The 19,881-nt window shown below is 37.6% G+C and overlaps 1 protein-coding gene across 2 annotated transcripts; it reads left to right on the top strand.

The window, feature by feature from the left end:
* The first annotated feature begins 358 nt into the window (after nucleotides 1–358).
* On the top strand, nucleotides 359–19,587 carry nutf2l (nuclear transport factor 2, like). Of its 2 annotated transcripts, XM_028817184.2 has the most exons (5): nucleotides 413–568; nucleotides 976–1,094; nucleotides 9,820–9,891; nucleotides 11,375–11,473; nucleotides 19,184–19,587. In XM_028817184.2, the coding sequence occupies exons 2-5, from the start codon at nucleotides 993–995 to the stop codon at nucleotides 19,295–19,297; spliced, it is 387 nt and encodes a 128-aa protein (XP_028673017.1). In that variant the 5' UTR covers nucleotides 413–568; nucleotides 976–992; the 3' UTR covers nucleotides 19,298–19,587. The 2 variants fall into 2 exon arrangements, with proteins under 2 accessions (XP_051791682.1, XP_028673017.1); XM_051935722.1 differs by lacking the exon at nucleotides 976–1,094 and having other exon boundaries at nucleotides 359–568.
* The last annotated feature ends 294 nt before the right edge of the window (nucleotides 19,588–19,881 follow it).

Here is a 19,881-nt window from a genome sequence, read left to right as displayed (position 1 = left end):
GCTCCCCAACCTGACCCTAATTATGTTGGGTATGTACCACTTGTGTATATGTTGCACCACGGCCCTAGAGAACGTTATTTCGTGCCACTGTAGGCTGCAACCCCGTGTATAGATGGTATTCCAATAAAGCGACTTCACTTGTAAATGCAGGTATAAACGAGGAAAACTCCACTACGACGTTCGAAACTAAGATTTTGTAGTGCTAAACGCACTTACTATTTACTCGAACATTTTATTAAAAAAATAAAATTGAGATCTGAAAAGCAGGGAATACAGCTGCTTGCCTTTTACCACGTGTGCAAAAGGGGAGTGTTTCAACACTATAACCCAGTCGTAAAGTCGCAGGATTTCGTTAATGTTCGGTCTTTTACGGATGACGGACATGGTCACGTGCAACCCGCTTCTATCCCATTGGCTGTTTCTCTCAGCGAGTTTTGAAAACGGCGTCATCCAGTTTGTCTTTCCGTTCAAGGAAAGCGCGATTTGCAGCATCACCCCGAAGAAAAGTAAAGTCAATTTAGTCGGTGTATTCACGTTATCTTCAGCGTTTGGCTGCAGTTTTCGAAAGGTAAGCCAGTCGTATTTGTGTGTACTCAGGAAAAAGTGCACGGGTAAAAACAACGGACACGCTGACGCCGCCTCCGCGTTTTAGTTAATCGTTTTCCAAAAGTGTTGGTTAAGGATTGAATGGTATGAACATAGTGCGATATGAGCGTACGGCACTCTGGGAAAGTAAGGAGTGAAAGCGAGAGGTGGCCAAAGTACGGGAATATGCGAGATAAACGCGTGGAGAAATTCAAGTGATAGACGTTACGTAGTTGAAATGCTGGCCGGCCCAGGGCATGTCTGCTGTTAAGGATTAGTTTGAAATACATTGGAGTAAATTTGTTAAGACATGCTGTTTACGCCGAAGTCACGTTTTTGCACTCGGATGTCCTTGTGTTTGTGCACACGTTTTTCTGGTGCCCTTTTCAGGTTTAAACACGAGGAGGATGGACGGCACCGGGCCAGTGTGGCAGCAGATCGGTTCCAGCTTTGTGCAGCACTACTATCGGTGTTTCGACACGAACCGATTACTTCTGGGAGACCTTTACGTAAGTATACTCGTTCACGATCGCTACAGTAAAAGCCGAGAAAGAGGACAGCACGGGCGCGCGCATTTTGGCCCAGTCACCCAAGAGACTGACACGTGGGTGTGCGCGCGCTCAGACTGCCCTGCCGGTGGGTCATGTGTTATGACAGGTACACACTCACGTTTGACGTGTGCAGTGCGGCTGATGATCATCCGAAATGTTCAATTTCAGGGTACCTTTTGCCTACAGTTTGATGAACAAATACATCTGTAAAAGCCTTTATGCACTCAATCTTTCAGTTTTACGACAGCTGTCTCAAGTTCAAATTCAGTTTTGTCATATATTTATTGTAGGGATCTAGGTAGACAAGAAGTGTATTCGATACTAATACCTGGTGACATTTTTGCAACACTCGGTACTTTCCGACAACACGGTAGAAACAGAAATCCCATCCAGTGGCTTTTTATTAAAAGTACCTCAGTTGTAGAAGTGAATAATGTTAAAGGATAAAAGTGTCAATAACATGAGCCAGTTTTTGTGTGTCTTGCCTCTTTTAAACTGTGATTCTTGAAATTCTGCTGCCTGAAACTCAAAGTACTTCCAGAGATACTGTTCTTTTGTTTTACTATTCGACATGTGTTGATGGTGATGGTGTATCATCAACCACTGGGCAATTTCCATGTGAAGTTTTACTTATGATTTTCGCACAGATTATTGTGGTGCCCCAACTAATTTGTGTAAGTGCAGTCACATATGAGTATGATACCAACTTTCTCTGTATTGCCGATACTGGTTAAAAAAAAAAAAAAATTTTTCATGACATTGGTACCGAAAAAATTAGTTCTTGCGAAATCCTTAGACAGTTGTATAATAAAACTCTTTCTTGACCGATTCATCAGACAAGTAATAGTAATACAACAACCATAAAATACTCAAAGATACAACAGCCAAAGTAGAATGCAACATACATACACAATTACACATAATATTACAGTATGTCTTTGAAGGAGTATGTAAAGCTGGAGTGTCCACCTCTGACCCTAGACGACTACACTGGCTGTTGATTCTCCTTCCTGACATTTTCTTCATCAGGGACTAATTTGTGCTGTTCTTTCACTTCAGTTCCCTTCGTTTTAATTGCAGTGTTTTTAAAGACTCCATCCTCTGAATTGTTTTTTCCCCCCCTTACACAGCAGCCAGACAAAAATGAGGTGTGAAGATGAGATGACCAGCTTACTTCGCCCTATTTGTCTCCACCCAATTTCTTAATTGCTTGTAGAAGACTATTCTTGTTGTTAATTAAACCCATTACTTACCGCCATAGCTTGCTGGTACTGTCGTTCTGCCACAGCATATATTTCCAGAATGTTTTTTTCTTTTTCTGTAAGAGAACCACAAAAATGTATAATAGACCTGAGCAGATCAACATTACAGAGCCCTTCTCCTCTTTTTTCAGATATTGTATGGTGGACATAGGTTAGCTGGTTTGTGTCTCTTTAATGTTTAACTACTAATTAAGGGGTCTGAGTCTTAAATAGCAAGTCAATTACAAATAATGCAAAAGCAGGTAATTGGCAACAGAAAGTGGTCACTACTTAAAAAAGGGTTTGAATGAATGTCCAGCACTCCGGGATCGGAGTTGGACACCCCTGATGTCAAGTATTTGTTTTTCATGATTGACTGTTCAGTAACTTTTTAACCTGTGCATAGAATCCACTGCTGTGAGTGTCAATAATATTGTACTGTTTGCTAGAACAGAGGAGTAGGAAAAGCGACTGTGCAGACAGCCAGAGGTCTCGAATAATCCTATTTGCCTTATTAGGGTACTGTGTATTATATATTATACTACTTTGCCCCATCAAGCTATGCGCCATTGTGAATAGGAGGGCTGAACGCACCCCAAGGGGATGCAATCATTCCTCCATAACCCCTCTTCAACGGTGACACAATGGGAAATAAATATATATATATATATATTTTTTTTTTAACCTGCTCTCTGGCGGCTGCTGCCATGTCGCGTGATCTGCATCTCGTGCGGCGCTTCAAATGTTTAAAAGCCTGTACAGCAGCTGTCCCTTTGTCTCACTGCCTTGTCTCTCTTCTCCCCCAGACGTCCACAAACTCTATTCGATCTCTTTTCGCTGTTCCGTTATTTCACTGAGTAATATTTTCCATTTGTTTGCGCTGATGCGATCTTTATCATTTTTTGAGACTTTCAAATTGTAGTACTTTCTTTCATAATCTCTAACCTGCACTGCATGTGTATCACGCTGATGTTTTTGAATTCTTTACGATGTTCTACTTTGTCATCTACTCTTTGTCTTTTTCTGACCACGGACTGTGGTTAAATCTCTTGGCACTAAGTCTAGTCTCGTGGAACGTGAAAATGTCTTTCTGAGAAGGTCACATCTCGTCTCCCTGAACAGGTCTCGTTCCAAGTTTTTTTTATATTTAATAGAGAGATATTCAGTCCATACAACATTTGCAAGATCAAACTGTATCTGACAGTAAGCAGCATAACTCCTGGTCCAGGCTTTGGTCTACTGCATCTCTCTGTTGAGGAGTACCAATATATGTTACCAAGCCACTGAAGATGATTCAGAATGCAGTGGCCCATCTGGCATTCATCTAGCCAAAGCAAGCACCTGCCATTCCCCTTTTTTGATCATTACACTGTCACCCTGGAGTAGTATGTATTAAGTTCAAGTTCTTGATGATGTCTACAGTCTAGTCAGTGGCTCATTACCCATGTATGAAGAGACGCGTGTGAGGTCCAAAGCTCCTTCTCAACCACTCAGATCTGGTGATGAACACTATCTGGTGACAAGTCCTCATCTTGCCATCAAATCTCAATTCAGACTCTTGTTTATTTGTAGTTCCTAGTTGCAGCGCTACTGCCATACCACCCATATCTGATTGTGTGTGTGTTAGATATATTTTTATATCAAAGCTTTTGCCTAAATACTTGAAGTTTGTTTCTGAGACAAACGTGTATGAATTTCTTTTGAACCCAATATTTTACTTTTACAATTTTAGAACACCCCCAGAAACAAGTAGCTTTAATTTAAAAAGTTTGTGGTTTTATAACTGGAAATTTTGCTGCTGTTATTAACATACAGTGCATCCAGAAAGTATTCACAGCGCATCACTTTTTCCACATTTTGTTATGTTACAGCCTTATTCCAAAATGGATTAAATTCATTTTTTTCCTCAGAATTCTACACACAACACCCCGTAATGACAACGTGAAAAAAGTTTACTTGAGGTTTTTGCAAATTTATTAAAAATAAAAAAACTGAGAAATCCCATGTTCATAAGTATTCACAGCCTTTGCTCAATACTTTGTCGATGCACCTTTGGCAGCAATTACAGCTTCAAGTCTTTTTGGATATGATGCCACAAGCTTGGCACACCTATCCTTGGCCAGTTTCGCCCATTCCTCTTTGCAGCACCTCTCAAGCTCCATCAGGTTGGATGGGAAGCGTCAGTGCACAGCCATTTTAAGATCTCTCCAGAGATGTTCAATCGGATTCAAGTCTGGGCTCTGGCTGGGCCACTCAAGGACATTCACAGAGTTGTCCTGAAGCCACTCCTTTGATATCTTGGCTGTGTGCTTAGGGTCGTTGTCCTGCTAAAAGATGAACTGTCACCCCAGTCTGAGGTCAAGAGCACTCTGGAGCAGGTTTTCATCCAGGATGTCTCTGTACATTGCTGCAGTCATCTTTCCCTTTATCCCGACTAGTCTCCCAGTTCCTGCCACTGCAAAACATCCCCACAGCATGATGCTGCCACCACCATGCTTCGCTGTAGGGATGGTGCCAGGTTTCCTCCAAACGTGACGCCTGGCATTCACACCAAAGAGTTCAATCTTTGTCTCATCAGACCAGAGAATTTTCTTTCTCGTGGTCTGAGAGTCCTTCAGGTGCCTTTTGGTAAACTCCAGGCAGGCTGCCATGTGCCTTTTACTAAGGAGTGGCTTCCGTCTGGCCACTCTACCATACAGGCCTGATTGGTGGATTGCTGCAGAGATGGTTGTCCTTCTGGAAGGTTCTCCTCTCTCCACAGAGGACCTCTGGAGCTCTGACAGAGTGACCATCGGGTTCTTGGTCACCTCCCTGACTAAGGCCCTTTTCCCCTGATCGCTCAGTTTAGATGGCCGGCCAGCTCTAGGAAGAGTCCTGGTGGTTTCAAACTTCTTCCACTTATGGATGATGGAGGCCACTGTGCTCACTGGGACCATCAAAGCAGCAGAAATTTTTCTGTAACCTTCTCCAGATTTGTGCCTCGAGACAATCCTGTCTCGGAGGTCTACAGACAATTCCTTTGACTTCATGCTTGGTTTGTGCTCTGACATGATCTGTCAATTGTGGGACCTTATATAGACAGGTGTGTGCCTTTCCAAATCATGTGCAACCAACTGTAATTTACCACAGGTGGACTCCAATGAAGCTGCAGAAACATCTCAAGGATGATCAGGGGAAACCGGATCCACCTGAGCTCAATTTCGAGCTTCATGGTAAAGGCTGTGAATACTTATGTACATGTGCTTTCTCAATTTTTTTATTTTTAATAAATTTGCAAAAATCTCAAGTAAACTTTTTTCATGTTGTCATTATGGGGTGTTGTGTGTAGAATTCTGAGGAAAAAAATGAATTTAATCCATTTTGGAATAAGGCTGTTACATAACAAAATGTGGAAAAAGTGATGCGCTGTGAATACTTTCCGGATGCACTGTATTTATTATGTGTGACTCTTGAAAAGTTAAATAGTTAATTGTATTGTGACAAATAAGTGTAGGTATAAATATCTGTATTTAGAAGTAATAGAAGGCCATTATTCCTTGTTGTAGTAGTCCATAGTGTTGGTGAAAACAGCACATCTTACCAAAGAGAAAAGACGATTAAATCAAAAGCAAGGTCAGTCAGTATGAAAAATTTTAAGAACCTTGAACCATGTGCAGTCATATAAACCATGAAGCTCTATGATAAAACCAAGTCTTATAAGCACTGCCTCATCAAAGGTGTGGATCAAGGGCTAACTCTGCTGAGGATAAGCTTATTAGAGTCACCAGCCTCACAAACTGACAATTAATTCAACTTGGGTTACAACCCATCATGATGATGATAAATGTTTCAATGAGTTTAATCAGATAATACCTCAAGAAAGGTTAACACAAACATTTTCAGTTTTTGCCTTTGAGCAATATCAAACTTTTTTTTTTTTTTTTTTTAATTTTGTATTATACTTGAATAGGCACATTCTATCTGACAGCCTAGCGCTTTGCTGGTGACATTGTCATTGACTTATTTAGAATTAATGACTAACTTAATCAGCACGGCTACCACAGCAGTATTTCATCTTATGTGGCTGGACTGTTCTTTGTTTATCAACAGGATTATAACTAAAACCACACCCACTGGCTGTGTAGGAGCTATTTGGCAAAGATGGAGAGTGGTGGAGTGTTGCAGCGCATGATCTGGCCTCAACAGTTGCCAGACCTAAACTCAGTTGAAATAGTTTAGGTTGTGTTTATCTGGAGAGTCAAAGAAAGGCAGGCAGCCAGCCAAAATGTACTCGGTATATGTGGGAACTATGTATGTAGTAGTAAACTGTTAACAAGCCCTCCATGGAGGCAAACCCCTTATTTGTATAAAGTCTGTCTTACAAGTGGTTTGACATATTTTTAGTAATAATAATGAATCAGAGCAATCACAGCAAGTAGTGATTAAATTGTTAATTTCAAAGTACATGTGTAAGGGACACAAATGCCGTACTAAAAATGCTATCTAGGTGAACTAGTCAGTACCTACAAAGTTGTGTCCATGTCTTGCAACCTTTTCAAAATGTATTTCATTAGGTAACTACTTCTGAGTAAAAATGGGACAGTTTACACCCTTTGTTCCTTTTGTTCTTTTGAAACAAATGACACTGCCCTGTAGGTAAGAATAATTAAAAAAAAAAAAAGGTGACAGTTAAGATGGATATTATTTTAAAGCTAACTGTAACTTCTGCAAGTCAAGCTCATTTCTGTTTCAAGCCAAATGATAAAGGAGTGACTATTTATAAGATGCTATTTGTCAGCATCGCTTCAAAAAAGTAGTTAAATTCACAAGTGTGAATAATTTGCACACACTTAAAATGCAATCACCTCAATGTTTTTGCTCAGTTAATGAACTCATCTTCCACATCTTTGGCGTAATGTTTGTTTCATATTTATAAGCAGTTATAATTTGTAGCCTTTTTGTTTGTTTTTATAGGCTGCAATTTGCAGTGATGTTTTTTACATATAAAGTTGAACAGTTTGTCTAAATAGAAAGTTCAAGCTGTTTAAATGGCAAGAAGTACCGTATATCTGTGCTCGTCTGGGATGGGTAGCGAATGTTTTCTATGATTTTATAAAAAAAAAAAAAAAAAGTGCTGTTTTTAAATTAGGTGTTACTTTAAAAAATTACCACAGTAATATGTTATAAATATCCATCCATTATCCAACATGCTATATCCCAACTACAGGGTCACGGTGGGGTCCACTGGAGCCAATCCCAGCCAACACAGGGCGCAAGGCAGAAAACAAACCCCGGGCAGGGCGCCAGCCCACCACAGGGCACGTACACACACACACCCATACACACACTAGGGACAATTTAGGATCGCCAGTGCACCTCACCTGCATGTCTTTGGACTGTGGGAGGAAACCCATGCAGACATGGGGAGAACATGCAAACTCCACGCAGGGAGGACTCGGGAAGCAAACCCGGGTCTCCTTACTATGAAGCAGCAGCACAACTGTGCCGCCTATGTTATAAATATCCACATTACAAATCCTCTATATTTTTATTATTTATCTGAATAAGATGGACAGCCTACCAGCACACCCCCACACCCCTTGTGTAACTTCATTCATAACTGTTGGAAAAGCATCTTGTGTGGCTGTTCCATTAAGGTGGCATAGAGTCTGATTAGAGTGTGCAAAGCTGGCATCAAGGTAAAGGGGGTCTGTTTTGAAGAGTCTAAAATAGAAGTTTTTTCACTGCATAATTTTGTGTGTGTTTAATTTTGATCTCTTCACTGTTATTGTAAAAGTAGCTGTAAAATGCCCGGGCTCCTAGAAATTATTGAAATCGTCAGAAAAAAATTGAAATGCAGAGTTGGCGGTTTTGTTTTGTGGATGTGCTCGGCACCCCTTGTCTATCAGCGGCTAAGCGAGTTTCCCTCTTATTTGTCTTTCCTCGGCAGTTTCACTTTGGCAACAGAGTTGCTTTCTTTCAGTTTCATGCTGTAGCCTCGCACTTCCGGGCCGGACAGACAGACACACTTCTACATGTAGGCGTTTATATATGATAGGCTTTTCTTACTATTTTCCATTTCTATGAGTAGGCCTATCTAAACATTTGACTGGTACTATTTATTTTTTTAAACATTTGTTTTAACTGTTTTACATACATAAGGGCTTATCAGTTACTTAATCTTTTATTTAACGTGTAACTTACATGGGGTAGCTCACCCACAATGTGTTTTTGACTTTTTAATGTGTTGTTGCGTTTTAGCGAAAACATTTTTACTGATGAACTGGTCGTGTTTGCATATCCTGTTTAAATGAGGTATGTTTATGACTAGTTGATTAATGATAGGAAGTCATGAAGCATTCACACAGAGTGAATTTAGAAAATGTGTTTTTCATTTGGTTTTGAACCAAATAAGCGTTCATCCTATTCTAGTGCATGCTATACTTGCACATGACACTCTGCTACTGTTTTGTAGGTGGAAATGGTTTTCATCGTGATATGTTGCCCAAAAGTCCATGTAAAGGTTACAGCTGTCTGCTTGTACAATGAAAGAAAGAGTAACTCTTGAAAACAGTTTCTGGTTTTTATACAAGTTTTATGCATTTTCTGTGTTTTACTCTTGTATGATGGCTAAAGCCATTTAAAAACAAAATCCATCTAATACTTAGGATATGAACTCTTTTTACATTTGAATTGCCTGTGTGAGTGTTTTCACTGAAAATGTTTTAAACTGATCTTTCCTCATAACTTCAGAGCAGTTACTAAGCAATTACAATTTAACATTAGCCATTCTCTAGTCATTGATGACAATACAGTCATGCCATTTTAAGCAAATCCTTCACTTCATCCTTTTGCCCTTAGTCCTCTCTAAATGTGATTTGTGCCTCATTCTGTGAGTCACGATGCATTCCTATACACCTTACAATATGCTTAGACTTAACTTTTATGCCAGAAAAGATGTTTAGATTTCAGGATAGTGGACAGCTGCTGGAGATAGATTAATGTATATCTTGCCTATGTTCCTATCCGCATTTAGTATTTTGCCGAAACTGCAGAACATCCTTATTTTCTTCGGAAAAGCGTCATTGCCAATAAAAGTTTACTTTCAACAAAGGTTGGAATCTGGCAGACCAGCTCTGATACCACTAGATCTTAAGTAAGATGCATGTCACGCATGTTAAAAAGGCACTGGTTCTCCTCCATGTTCTTGCCATTTGACCTCCAAACATCAAACTTTTCTCTCTTAACATTTATATTTTAAGATTTTTTGTTTCAGCAACATTTTGTAAGCTATATGTTTGGGTGTATGTGTGTGGCACAGATTCACTGTGTAAGTGATGGGGTCTCCTTCTAGTCTTTCTTTTGTATTGCAGGTTGAAATGAGCAAACCTTGTCATAAATTGCAAAGCCTATGCTTGTGGCCCACAAACCTCAATTTCAGCATTCTTTGATTTTTCCTTTAGACTGATTCCTCTTGCTTAACATGGGAAGGCGAAGGTTTTTGTGGAAAGAATGCAATACTTCAAAAGTTAACTGTAAGTACAAATTCATAAATTTCTGTCTTCAATGCCAGAGGTTCCTTTAGAAGTTAGAAGGAAAAACAGCACTCGGAATTCCTTCTGTGCATCTCTCATCCTGGTGATCACTGATGTTCTTAGGCCTCTGTCCACATCCATCATGTCACCTAAGTTGCTGAGCTTCATACTTTCTACAGAACGCCTAAATTTTTAGGACATCAGTATTCTTACACACATTCGACAAATAAACCATGCCCTCCATATGTTGATTTAAAGTTGTCTAACAAATAACTAAAAGAAAACTAGCCTGCTTAGTGCAATTTACATTTAGGTCCAATAAGTACATTTTCTTTTTTTATTAAAATCAAATAACACTCCATACACAACTTGAGTTTTACAAAAAAAAAGAAAAAGGTTCAAAACAAATCAACCCCCACCCCTGAGAAAGAGGGCTAGGCCAGCAGTGTAAACATTATGCTAGTAAAGACAAATAAATAGATAAAATAATAAATGAGTAAAGATAAATGGAGTAAAAGAGGGGAGAGTACCTGCTTCCTCAATTTAAATGCTTATTCTAAAATGTTATTGATTAGATCCTGCCAGGTTTTGAAAAAGTTTTGTACAGATTCTCTAAGTGCAAATTGGATTTTTTCCAGTTTCAAATAATATACAACATCAGTTACCCACTGACTTAGAATGGGAGAGTTAGGATTCTTCCAAATGAGCAAGATAAGTCTATGCACCAATAATGAAGTAAAGGCAATTACAGAGTGTTTGTCCTTCTCCACTTTAAGCCCATCTAGAAGTACACCAAACACAGCTGTTAGTGGATTAGGAGGGATTGTGACACCAAGCTGTCTGAAAGGCATTTAACGATTTTGGCCCAAAATCATGTTAATTTGGTGCAGGCCCAAAACATGTGACCCAGTGAGACCGGAGCTTGATTGCAACGTTTGCAGGTTGGCATTATTGTGCCATTCTTTAGGGTGGGTAATGATGACTGTATCATTATCATTAGTTAAGTCATTTTAAATTCATCTTTAAAGTTTACATAATCTACCATATTTTAAATTTAATGATGATTCCTGTGCAAATATTGTTGTAGTTTTGTTGGATAAAGTAATGACACAGGTCTGTTGCTTTATTGGATGATTTAGCAAACTAACCCACAACAACAAATTGCTCTTATTTGAATTACCTTTTAGACATTCTTACAAAATAAGTAAGCATGTTAACTTAAATTGTGCTTTTTTTGATGCTGTAAGCAATTATTAAAATAATTTCATGTTCAATTAAATAGAATGTGCTTTTGATATGAAAATGCTAGGAAACTATTTTTTCTCAGCCTTCTTTTTTTCTCATTTTATTAACGGAATGTTTAAATTACTTGAAATTGAGAAAGATTATTAATATTGTATATTAAATATTTTTCATGTCCATTAGGCTTTTTATTAAAAATATTTTATAATGATATACTAATGAAAAGTTGCCTTTTTCGTAGCAATTACCGTTTGAGAAAGTTCAACACAGCATCACTGCGGAAGATCATCAGCCCACACCTGACAGTTGTGTTATCAGCATGGTGGTCGGACAGGTTAAAGTAAGTGTACAATATGTTAAACAACATTTTTAGATGGAGTGAACAAGGGAGGTCTGGTAAACCACCTTGAACTTAAAGTACATCACACTTTCTGAAGAAGACTTTTTATTTTATGCTAACTGAATTACCTGGCATTTCCATGAGACAAAAAAGTGAGGGAAATGCTTGCTTGAAGAAACAGTTAAATGTAATGGGCAGGGATTGATCCAGAATTTCTTGGTGTGCTAACCATTGAATCACTCTGGCGCCGTTTTGTCTGTCAACAGCTCACTCGGTAGTGTTTCTGGCCACTTGGTCAGGCCATGAGCTACAAACAGGATTTGGGGGATGTTAAGGTCAATGACAACAGTTATATGTGAGAAATGTGCGCTTTGAAAAACAAAGCTTTGCATAAAGGAAAATTAAAAGGTTATGCTTTATAGATAGATTACAGATTTTGTTTTTTAGAGGAAGGGTGCATTTAGAGAACTATAAAGCATCAGTTTTGGTGTAACTGTCTTCAGTTTGATGACTTTATTTTATATGACGTATTACTGAAGTGTATTTTATGTGTCCAAACATACAAGCAATGAAAGAACCAGTATTGCCCTTGTAAAACAGTAGGGTAAATGTAGGTAAAGTTGTTGTTTATAATGTTGAGTAATTATTATAAAAACACACAAAGTGATAATACACCTTGACAGTCACTTTTTTCACATTTTGTTACATTTTGTTAGCCTTTGATAAAATCTTCTAAAGTTGTTTTTCCCTACATCAAGCAATACTCAGTACCCCAGAATGAGAAAGCAAAAACATGGTATTAGAAATTAGAAACAGGTAACAGAATAATTAAAAAAGAAATTATATATCTTTTGCCTTATGTGTACTTTCAGTGCCTTTATTCTATATTTGTGTTTGTGTGAACGTCTTTTCACTGCCACTCTGTCTCGAGTGTCTTCCTGTAAAGCCTGCTTCTCAGACTCTGTCGTTATCTTGTAGGCACCTTTCTTGCCTCCTGTCTTGTTTTATCCTTGCTGTCTTTAAAGATAACTCTCTCAGCGTGCCTTATATCCTTTTACTTCTCCTCATGTGACTTACTCTTTCGTTGCATCACCAAAACCAAACTGACATATCAGATTGCTCGGAGGGACTGGTCACACAAACCTTGGTGTTTTATTAAATAGTAGATAGAAAACTGAAATATCACATTGACACAGCTATTCTCCAAGCTCCAAGGTGTTACTTGTCTTTGTACTGCCTACTGATCAAAAGATTTTAAAATAGTAACAGAATGTGTTCCTTGGCTGCGTTTACAAAATTCCAGAGAGAGAAAAACGAAGCAGATACATTTTATAGTTTAGTATTCATATGTAATAGCATTGACATAAAATATTGTAAGTGCTTAAAGTAGGGGTGGGCGGTATGACCAAAATTCTATATCACAGTATTTTTCTAAATTATCCCGGTTTCACGGTATTGGACGGTATTTTTTTTCCCCATGCATGAGTGAATGTTAACCACATTTTGCACTGCAATTACTGCAGTAGACTGGCTAAGAATAACTTATTCCACTGTTATGAGAATTGTACATTGTACAAAAAAACATTTTAATGTGCACACAAGTATTAATACAGGTTTGCATGGCCCCATAAAGTGATAGTTTTCAAGGGGGTGACACTAATGAAGAGAAGGAATCACATTGCATGACAGTTGCAGTCAAAATATAGAACCTTTTTATTGAACAAATTTTGCAAAAACTTAAACTATGATTTTGACAACATATTTTCAACCATCCAAAGAGGCATTTAGACTTAGTAAAATATCCAGAGGTGCTTGTCAAAACTTGTATTGCACTGAACATGTCTTAGAAAAGTAATAAATAGTAAATATTTTTTGTGAACCAACTACACTTTCTGTTAATGTTAACAATCTCTGTCCACTGACACATTAAAGTGACTTTTTAAACAACTTTACCATCAATAAACTGCATAATATTTAAACTAATAAATAATAACAATAAAATAAATAATAGTATTATTACTGATAGCTGCACTATTACTTCAAGACTTCAAGCCCAGGTGCATTACACAGCATTCACCAAATTAAAATAAAATAAAACAAGTACAACTTTGTGATGACATCCTTACCAATTGTACCATCATTTAGGCAAACTGCATTAATATGGGCCTTGCTTCAAGCTAAGTTATATACATAAATAAAATAACTGCAACTTGCATTTACTGTATAATGCTATTTGTGGTATAGCCCTACAGAAGTGCATTAGGGCCACGGTGAAGAAAAAAAAAATACAGTAAAGAGGGAAGAAAAAAAACAAACTACCGGTATATGTCAAGAATAAAGTCGACATGCTGACTTTATTCTCGACATTTCCACTTTAATTTTGACGCTTATGTCAAGATTAAAGTCAACATTTCCACTTTATTTTCATAGTTTACTTCATAACCCTATAACGCCTGAATTTTTAATTTCAGGAAAAAAAAATTTTTTTGTTTTTATTCTTTACTTTCATAGTTATCAATATATAAAACAACCAAAATATATTAAAAAAATATAAAATTTGCAATGTTTTTTAAATGTAACCAAATTGTCACATTCGTCCATGGATCTATAATACAAGAATAAAAAATGCACCTTCATTTCTATATTGTTTTTCATCTTATTTTATTATTAAATAAAAAAAACAAACTGAAAGCTTATTTTATTTATAAAGTATAATACAAAATGTATTTGTTTATAATTTTAGTTAGTGTGAAATTGAACAAAACAATTTTTTTCTTTTGTGATACAAAGATGAACTTTGCATTTGCTGCAGAAAAATACTGGTGCACTCTTGCAATTTACATTTTTGCATCTTCCTCTGTTTGTGACCTCAGGGTAATGGTGAAGACCATCCAAACGGATATCACTTCCAGGGATACTTTTGGTGGCAGGACCTCTTCTCTTTTTGTTAGCAAACTCAACATCAGTAGAACTAGTTGAAGGTCTGCCTCTTTTTGTTGGTCTATTACTTTTTTCTTCAAGAAGAAGAGCTTCGGTGATGCTCATTTTGAACTCTTGCAGACTTTGGATCTTTTTTTTTTGGTAACTGAAGGCTCTCACAGTCTCTACGATAAAGTAGCCAAGAGTTCACAACAGTCACATCTATAAAATGAAAAAATAATTTGTGATAATATTTTTTCGATCTGATGTGAATTCTGTACAGTGCAATTAGCGAGTCCATCAAATCAACACCTCCCATAAACTGATTGTAGGTTTTCACAATAGCGGGGCAATCGATTGTGATGGTTTGTTTTGTCTTTTTGTCATATCGCTTACAGTTGGCCTTTGGTTCTGCCGAGGCAAAAGTTGACATAAGGTTTACAACTCTATTATCTGCCCATTTCACTACACGTACTTCAGTATCTTCAACTAGAGCAGTCACTTCTTGATGGGACCCTTTGCCTCTTTTCATCAAATCTTTGTCCTTGATTAGTTTGATGCCAGGCAAACGATTGATTCTAACAGTTCCCAAGCTAAATATTTTTTTCTTTGCTAAAGTTGTCATCAAAGGAAGTGACGTAAACCAGTTATCAAAATATAATAAATGGTTCAATCCAACAGGAATTGATTGGGCCAATTTCAGTACTACATTTGAACTAGCTCCCAAGTCGGGTTCTCCTAATACCGGTTCAATTTTCTCTGAATATATGAAAAAATCATACATGATGCCTTTGTCATCGCAAAGAACAAACAATTTGTATCCCCACTTGTGTGGTTTGCTGGGTATATATTGTTTCATGCTTGATATACCTTTGAATGGAACTATCTGTTCATCCACGCATAGCATTTGGGGCATTGGTATTTCCCGAAACTTTTTTTGTAAATGGTCTATCAAAGGCCGGATCTTGAATAATTTATCTGTTTTCTCATTAGGTAAGGGAATTTGTGAATTATCATTGAAGTGAATCTTGGACTTTATTTCTTCCCATCTATCTCTACTTATCACTTCCGATACAATAGGACAGTTTAGTTTGCTCTTCCAATATAAACGTGAATTTGAGAGCTTCACCATAGACATAGCAAGCAGTGTACCCAAAAATTGCTCAAGTTCCTGCCTACTCAGTGCAAGAGGTTTATTAGGATTTTGCTGGATTGCATAAAGATTTGATTGGTCGACAATATGAGTAATGATATCCTTCGAGAAAAAATGTCTAAAATATTCAACAGGACGTTTTATTACCCCAGAAGAATCTATTTGTCCTAACCATTCAGGCATAGGTCTAGCTGTACCGTCTCCAGAAATGTGCCGCCAAAGAGGAATTCTTTTTGATTGGAAATTTCTTGATGTAGATGGCTTTGAACTTGTAGTTATTGGAATTGATTCTTCAACTTCAACAACTGAAGTTTCTAACTCATCTTCACTAGTATTATCATTACTAACTACGAGGTCTTCTAATTCATCCAAATCAAAATAATCGGGCGCATATTCACTTCCTATCATGGGAAAAAATAAATAGTTATCAAAATAGTTTGAATAGCAATATAATTAAAATTTTATATCCATCCATCCATTTTTCAACCCGCTGAATCTGAACACAGGATCACGGGGGTCTGCTGGAGCCAATCCCAGTCAACACAGGGCACAAGGCAGGAAACAAACCCCGGGCAGGGTGCCAGCCCACCGCAGGGCACACACTAGGGACAATTTAGAATTGCCAATGCATCTAACCTGCATGTCTTTGGACTGTGGGAGGAAACCCAAGCAGACATGAGGAGAACATGCAAACTCCACGCAGGGAGGACCTGAGAAGCAAACCCAGGTCCCCAGGTCTCCCAACTGCAAGGCAGCAGCGCTACCCACTGTGCCACCGTGCTGCCCAAATTGTATATTGTAAAATGAAAATTTTTAAATATAATACACATTTTATTTACCAGTGTCATCCGTATTACCATCTGGTTCCTTGTCTGAGTCTGTACCGCTTCCATCTAGGTCATAAATTCGCCGTTTTCCATAAAACAAACCACAATCCATGCTGTGGTAATTTTTGTCACCGTCGAATCAAAAGACGAACGTAACGAATTCGTTACGTTTTGAAAAAGCGGAAATATATAATAAATATAATGTTTTTTATGAGTATTACACCTTTGACATAAAAACTACAGTTTTATGAACATATACAAAAAATATCAACACTAAAACTTCACTAGATTGAAAATTATCGTGAAATGCACTGAACGCCAACGAGCACCTAACCACACACGCACAATCGGTCGAAACATGTGCCACTATTCAAGCATTTGGCCGCTAAAATGCCTGACTAGCGGTATGCATTTGTAATAGCAAAGTGCGCCGATTTCGTTGACATCGTCGTCGGCTCCAAAAGCTTTAGAATTTCTGTACCAGATACGTTTTAATTAAATGTTACTAAAACGTCGCGCTCGGCGTTATAGGGATAATTAAAGTAGAATGTCATAAACTAAACTTCATCCTAAAATCAATGTTTAATTTACTTGATTTTCTCAAACCCCGTCATAAGTTAATGCAGCACATTAAATGCTTTGTGTTGTGTTCCCCGACCCAGTTGTTAATCACTATGCTTCTTAAACTGACTTCCTATGCACTAAGAGGAGGCAGCAATCACCGCACAGAATCCATTCATTTCATGGTATTCCTGCTCTCTCAAAATTTAGAATGCTAAGATAAATACTTGATATCATTTTCATGATGAAATGCATTAAAGCAGGTATTAAACAAGCATGGCAGTGAGGCGGTAGTGCTGCTCCCTGGCAGTAAGGGGTCCCCAGGTGTACGTTCAGTGTAGAGACCTTTATGGCAGGTGTGACGAGGCTCCAAAAAACTGGATGTATGAATGGGTATCGCACAGGTTTAACTTAAATATTGTGTAAATGTTGGGTTTGTGATCTGGTGGTCGGAGACACGAACACAGAATTCAATGCATGTTCTTCTGAGCGGGCTTTCTTTATTGCACGCGTGCTGTCTCTATCTGACGTACTAAAACCCCAGTTCCTATCCGTCCTTTTTCTTTCTCCACATAACCAATCACCACACGATAAACGTCTTTGTGAAATTAAAACTAGTTATAAACTTAGCCCACGGAGTGTTCAGAACTTTAAAAATATCTTCGTTATGCATGTTTAATTATGCCATCCATTCAGAGTTGCGCCCATCTCTGAACGAGTCGCCAGCACATCGAAGGATAAATACAAGCAAAACATACACTAGCAGGGTCAATATAGCACAACAAAACCCCACATCCTAAATGACTTTGAAAGGAAACTGAAGCGCCGAGTAAACCCACCAGAAAAACATGCAAATGCAAGGCAGGCACGCCGCCGTGCCCCCATATGATTAATGTATGCTTTAATGCATTTCACCATGAAAATTATATTAAGTATTTATTTTAGCATTCTAAATGTTCAGAGAGAAGGAAGATCGTGAAGTGAATGTATTCTGTGCGGCGATCGCTGCAGGCGCCTCCTGTTAGTGCAAGACGAAGTCAGTTTAAGAATCACTTAACACAAATCATTTAATGTGCTATATAACTTATGACGGGGTTTGAAAACATGTCGTCACACTATTACACAGTACCCAGGTACATTACACTGTATTGAAAACAAATGAAACAAGTACAACTTGGCTTGCAGTATTAGCCAGTAGTATAGAAACAGTATTTACACATCTGACCTTTTAAAACTAAAGTATCTCCAGGCTCTCTGTCCATTTTCACCACGCAGCATTCCTATGCTACCGCCCACTATTTGGTGGTGTAGCAGTGAAAAAGAGCCCTAGTGCAACAAATCTGTGTTTAGCGGTGTAGCAGTGAAAAAGGTCCCCACTTGAACAGTTTCCCGCTGCGCCAAGTTCCAAACGTCGTTTAGGCAATTTAAACCGGTGTTGCGGTATAAGAAAAATCCATATCATAAAATAAAAAAAAAAACGGTTTTCGGTATGAACCGGTATACCGCCCAGCACCAGCTTAAAGATTTTCTCTTTATTATGATGTCAGTACCTAAAAAAATCAAGGTAGCTCTCCCAACCTTACTTGCTATACAGAGCTACCTGTTTCAGGAGTTGTGTGTTTTTTTGTGTATGTTTTAATATTGGCTTGCATTTAATTATACAGGGCTGGGCAAAAGTAGGTTTACAGTTTGTATGGAAAAAGAAATGCAGGCTGTTGTTGTTACAGTAGCTTTATTAATTTTATTAACTCAAACAATGTCAAATGGTACAGTGATAATAAGATGATGACTAAGAAGGCATATAATACAATAATTAATAAGTAAATAATAATACAACAATAAACTGTTTTGTGTGCTCACAACTGTAAACCTACTTTTTATTTTAAATGTTACTTGTGCACATTACAGTTTTCTGCAGTATTAAAACAGCAAATATGTACAATGTAAATGATATTTTGAAGCTTACCATCAAGATATTTTACAAAATCTGTGAGTGTAATTCTTGTTTAATTTCTGTGATTAATTCTTGAAACAATTACATCATATTAATGAAAGTGTCAATGAAAATGCTGCATATGTTTTATTTTTACAGAACTACTGTTTCTTATTCATGCGAAGTCCATCACTTTGATTTGTCAGGTCTTCTGTACCTATGCTTATTTTTTCCCTACATTTTCACATGTAGCTACAAGAAAGTGTCTTAACCTACATTATGAGTAACGCTCACTTTATTTTGCTTTTTATTTTTAGGTGGATAATGATCCTGTCATGGGTTTTCATCAGCTGTTTCATCTAAAGAATGTTAACAGCAAATGGATTTGCACTAATGATATGTTCAGATTGTCTCTTCATAATTTTGGGTAAATGTTTTATGTAAAGATGCTATGTAGAAATAAGTATTAAAACATTTTTGTGTCCTGTTAGTCTTTAAGTCTTATTACATATAGTGCATGCTCATTTAGAAGAATATTTTTGTTACAAAATTTATTAAAAGCATAAATTTTGTTTAAAAAATCATCTTATGAAAGAGTGTTTCATTTGTAGTTAGTGCCTTGAAGATTCTTTGTGATTACCATTTTCCTATCTTGTATTTGGCCCAAAAAGGAGCACAAGTAATAAAAGGAATAGGGCAGTTTCGGTCTTTTCCAAAGTTAGTTCTCCTTTTTATATTTGTATGTCATCAGTTTCTCTGTGTGTATGTGTGTGTGTGTGTGCACCGCATATAAACAATTATAAAGCTTTTTAGGTGGCGCCCTGCTTTGGCTGATTGTAACTGCTCTAGTTGGATGCTGTTTTAAAATAGTTCAGTGCTTGTCACTTTTCTAAGCACAGTATCATGGAATTGGCAGTGAGTTGCATTCTGACTGAAAGATTAGTTCATCATGTTCGTTTAATTTACTCCTGTTGACGTTTTAAAACTACTAGTTGCAGGGCAAAGGCAAGGCATG

Source organism: Erpetoichthys calabaricus, chromosome 13 (genome assembly GCF_900747795.2).
Source record: "Erpetoichthys calabaricus chromosome 13, fErpCal1.3, whole genome shotgun sequence".
NCBI classification, from domain to species: domain Eukaryota; kingdom Metazoa; phylum Chordata; class Cladistia; order Polypteriformes; family Polypteridae; genus Erpetoichthys; species Erpetoichthys calabaricus.
The sequence above is the reverse complement of the archived record's forward strand: the minus strand, read 5'-3'. Positions and strand labels throughout refer to the sequence as shown.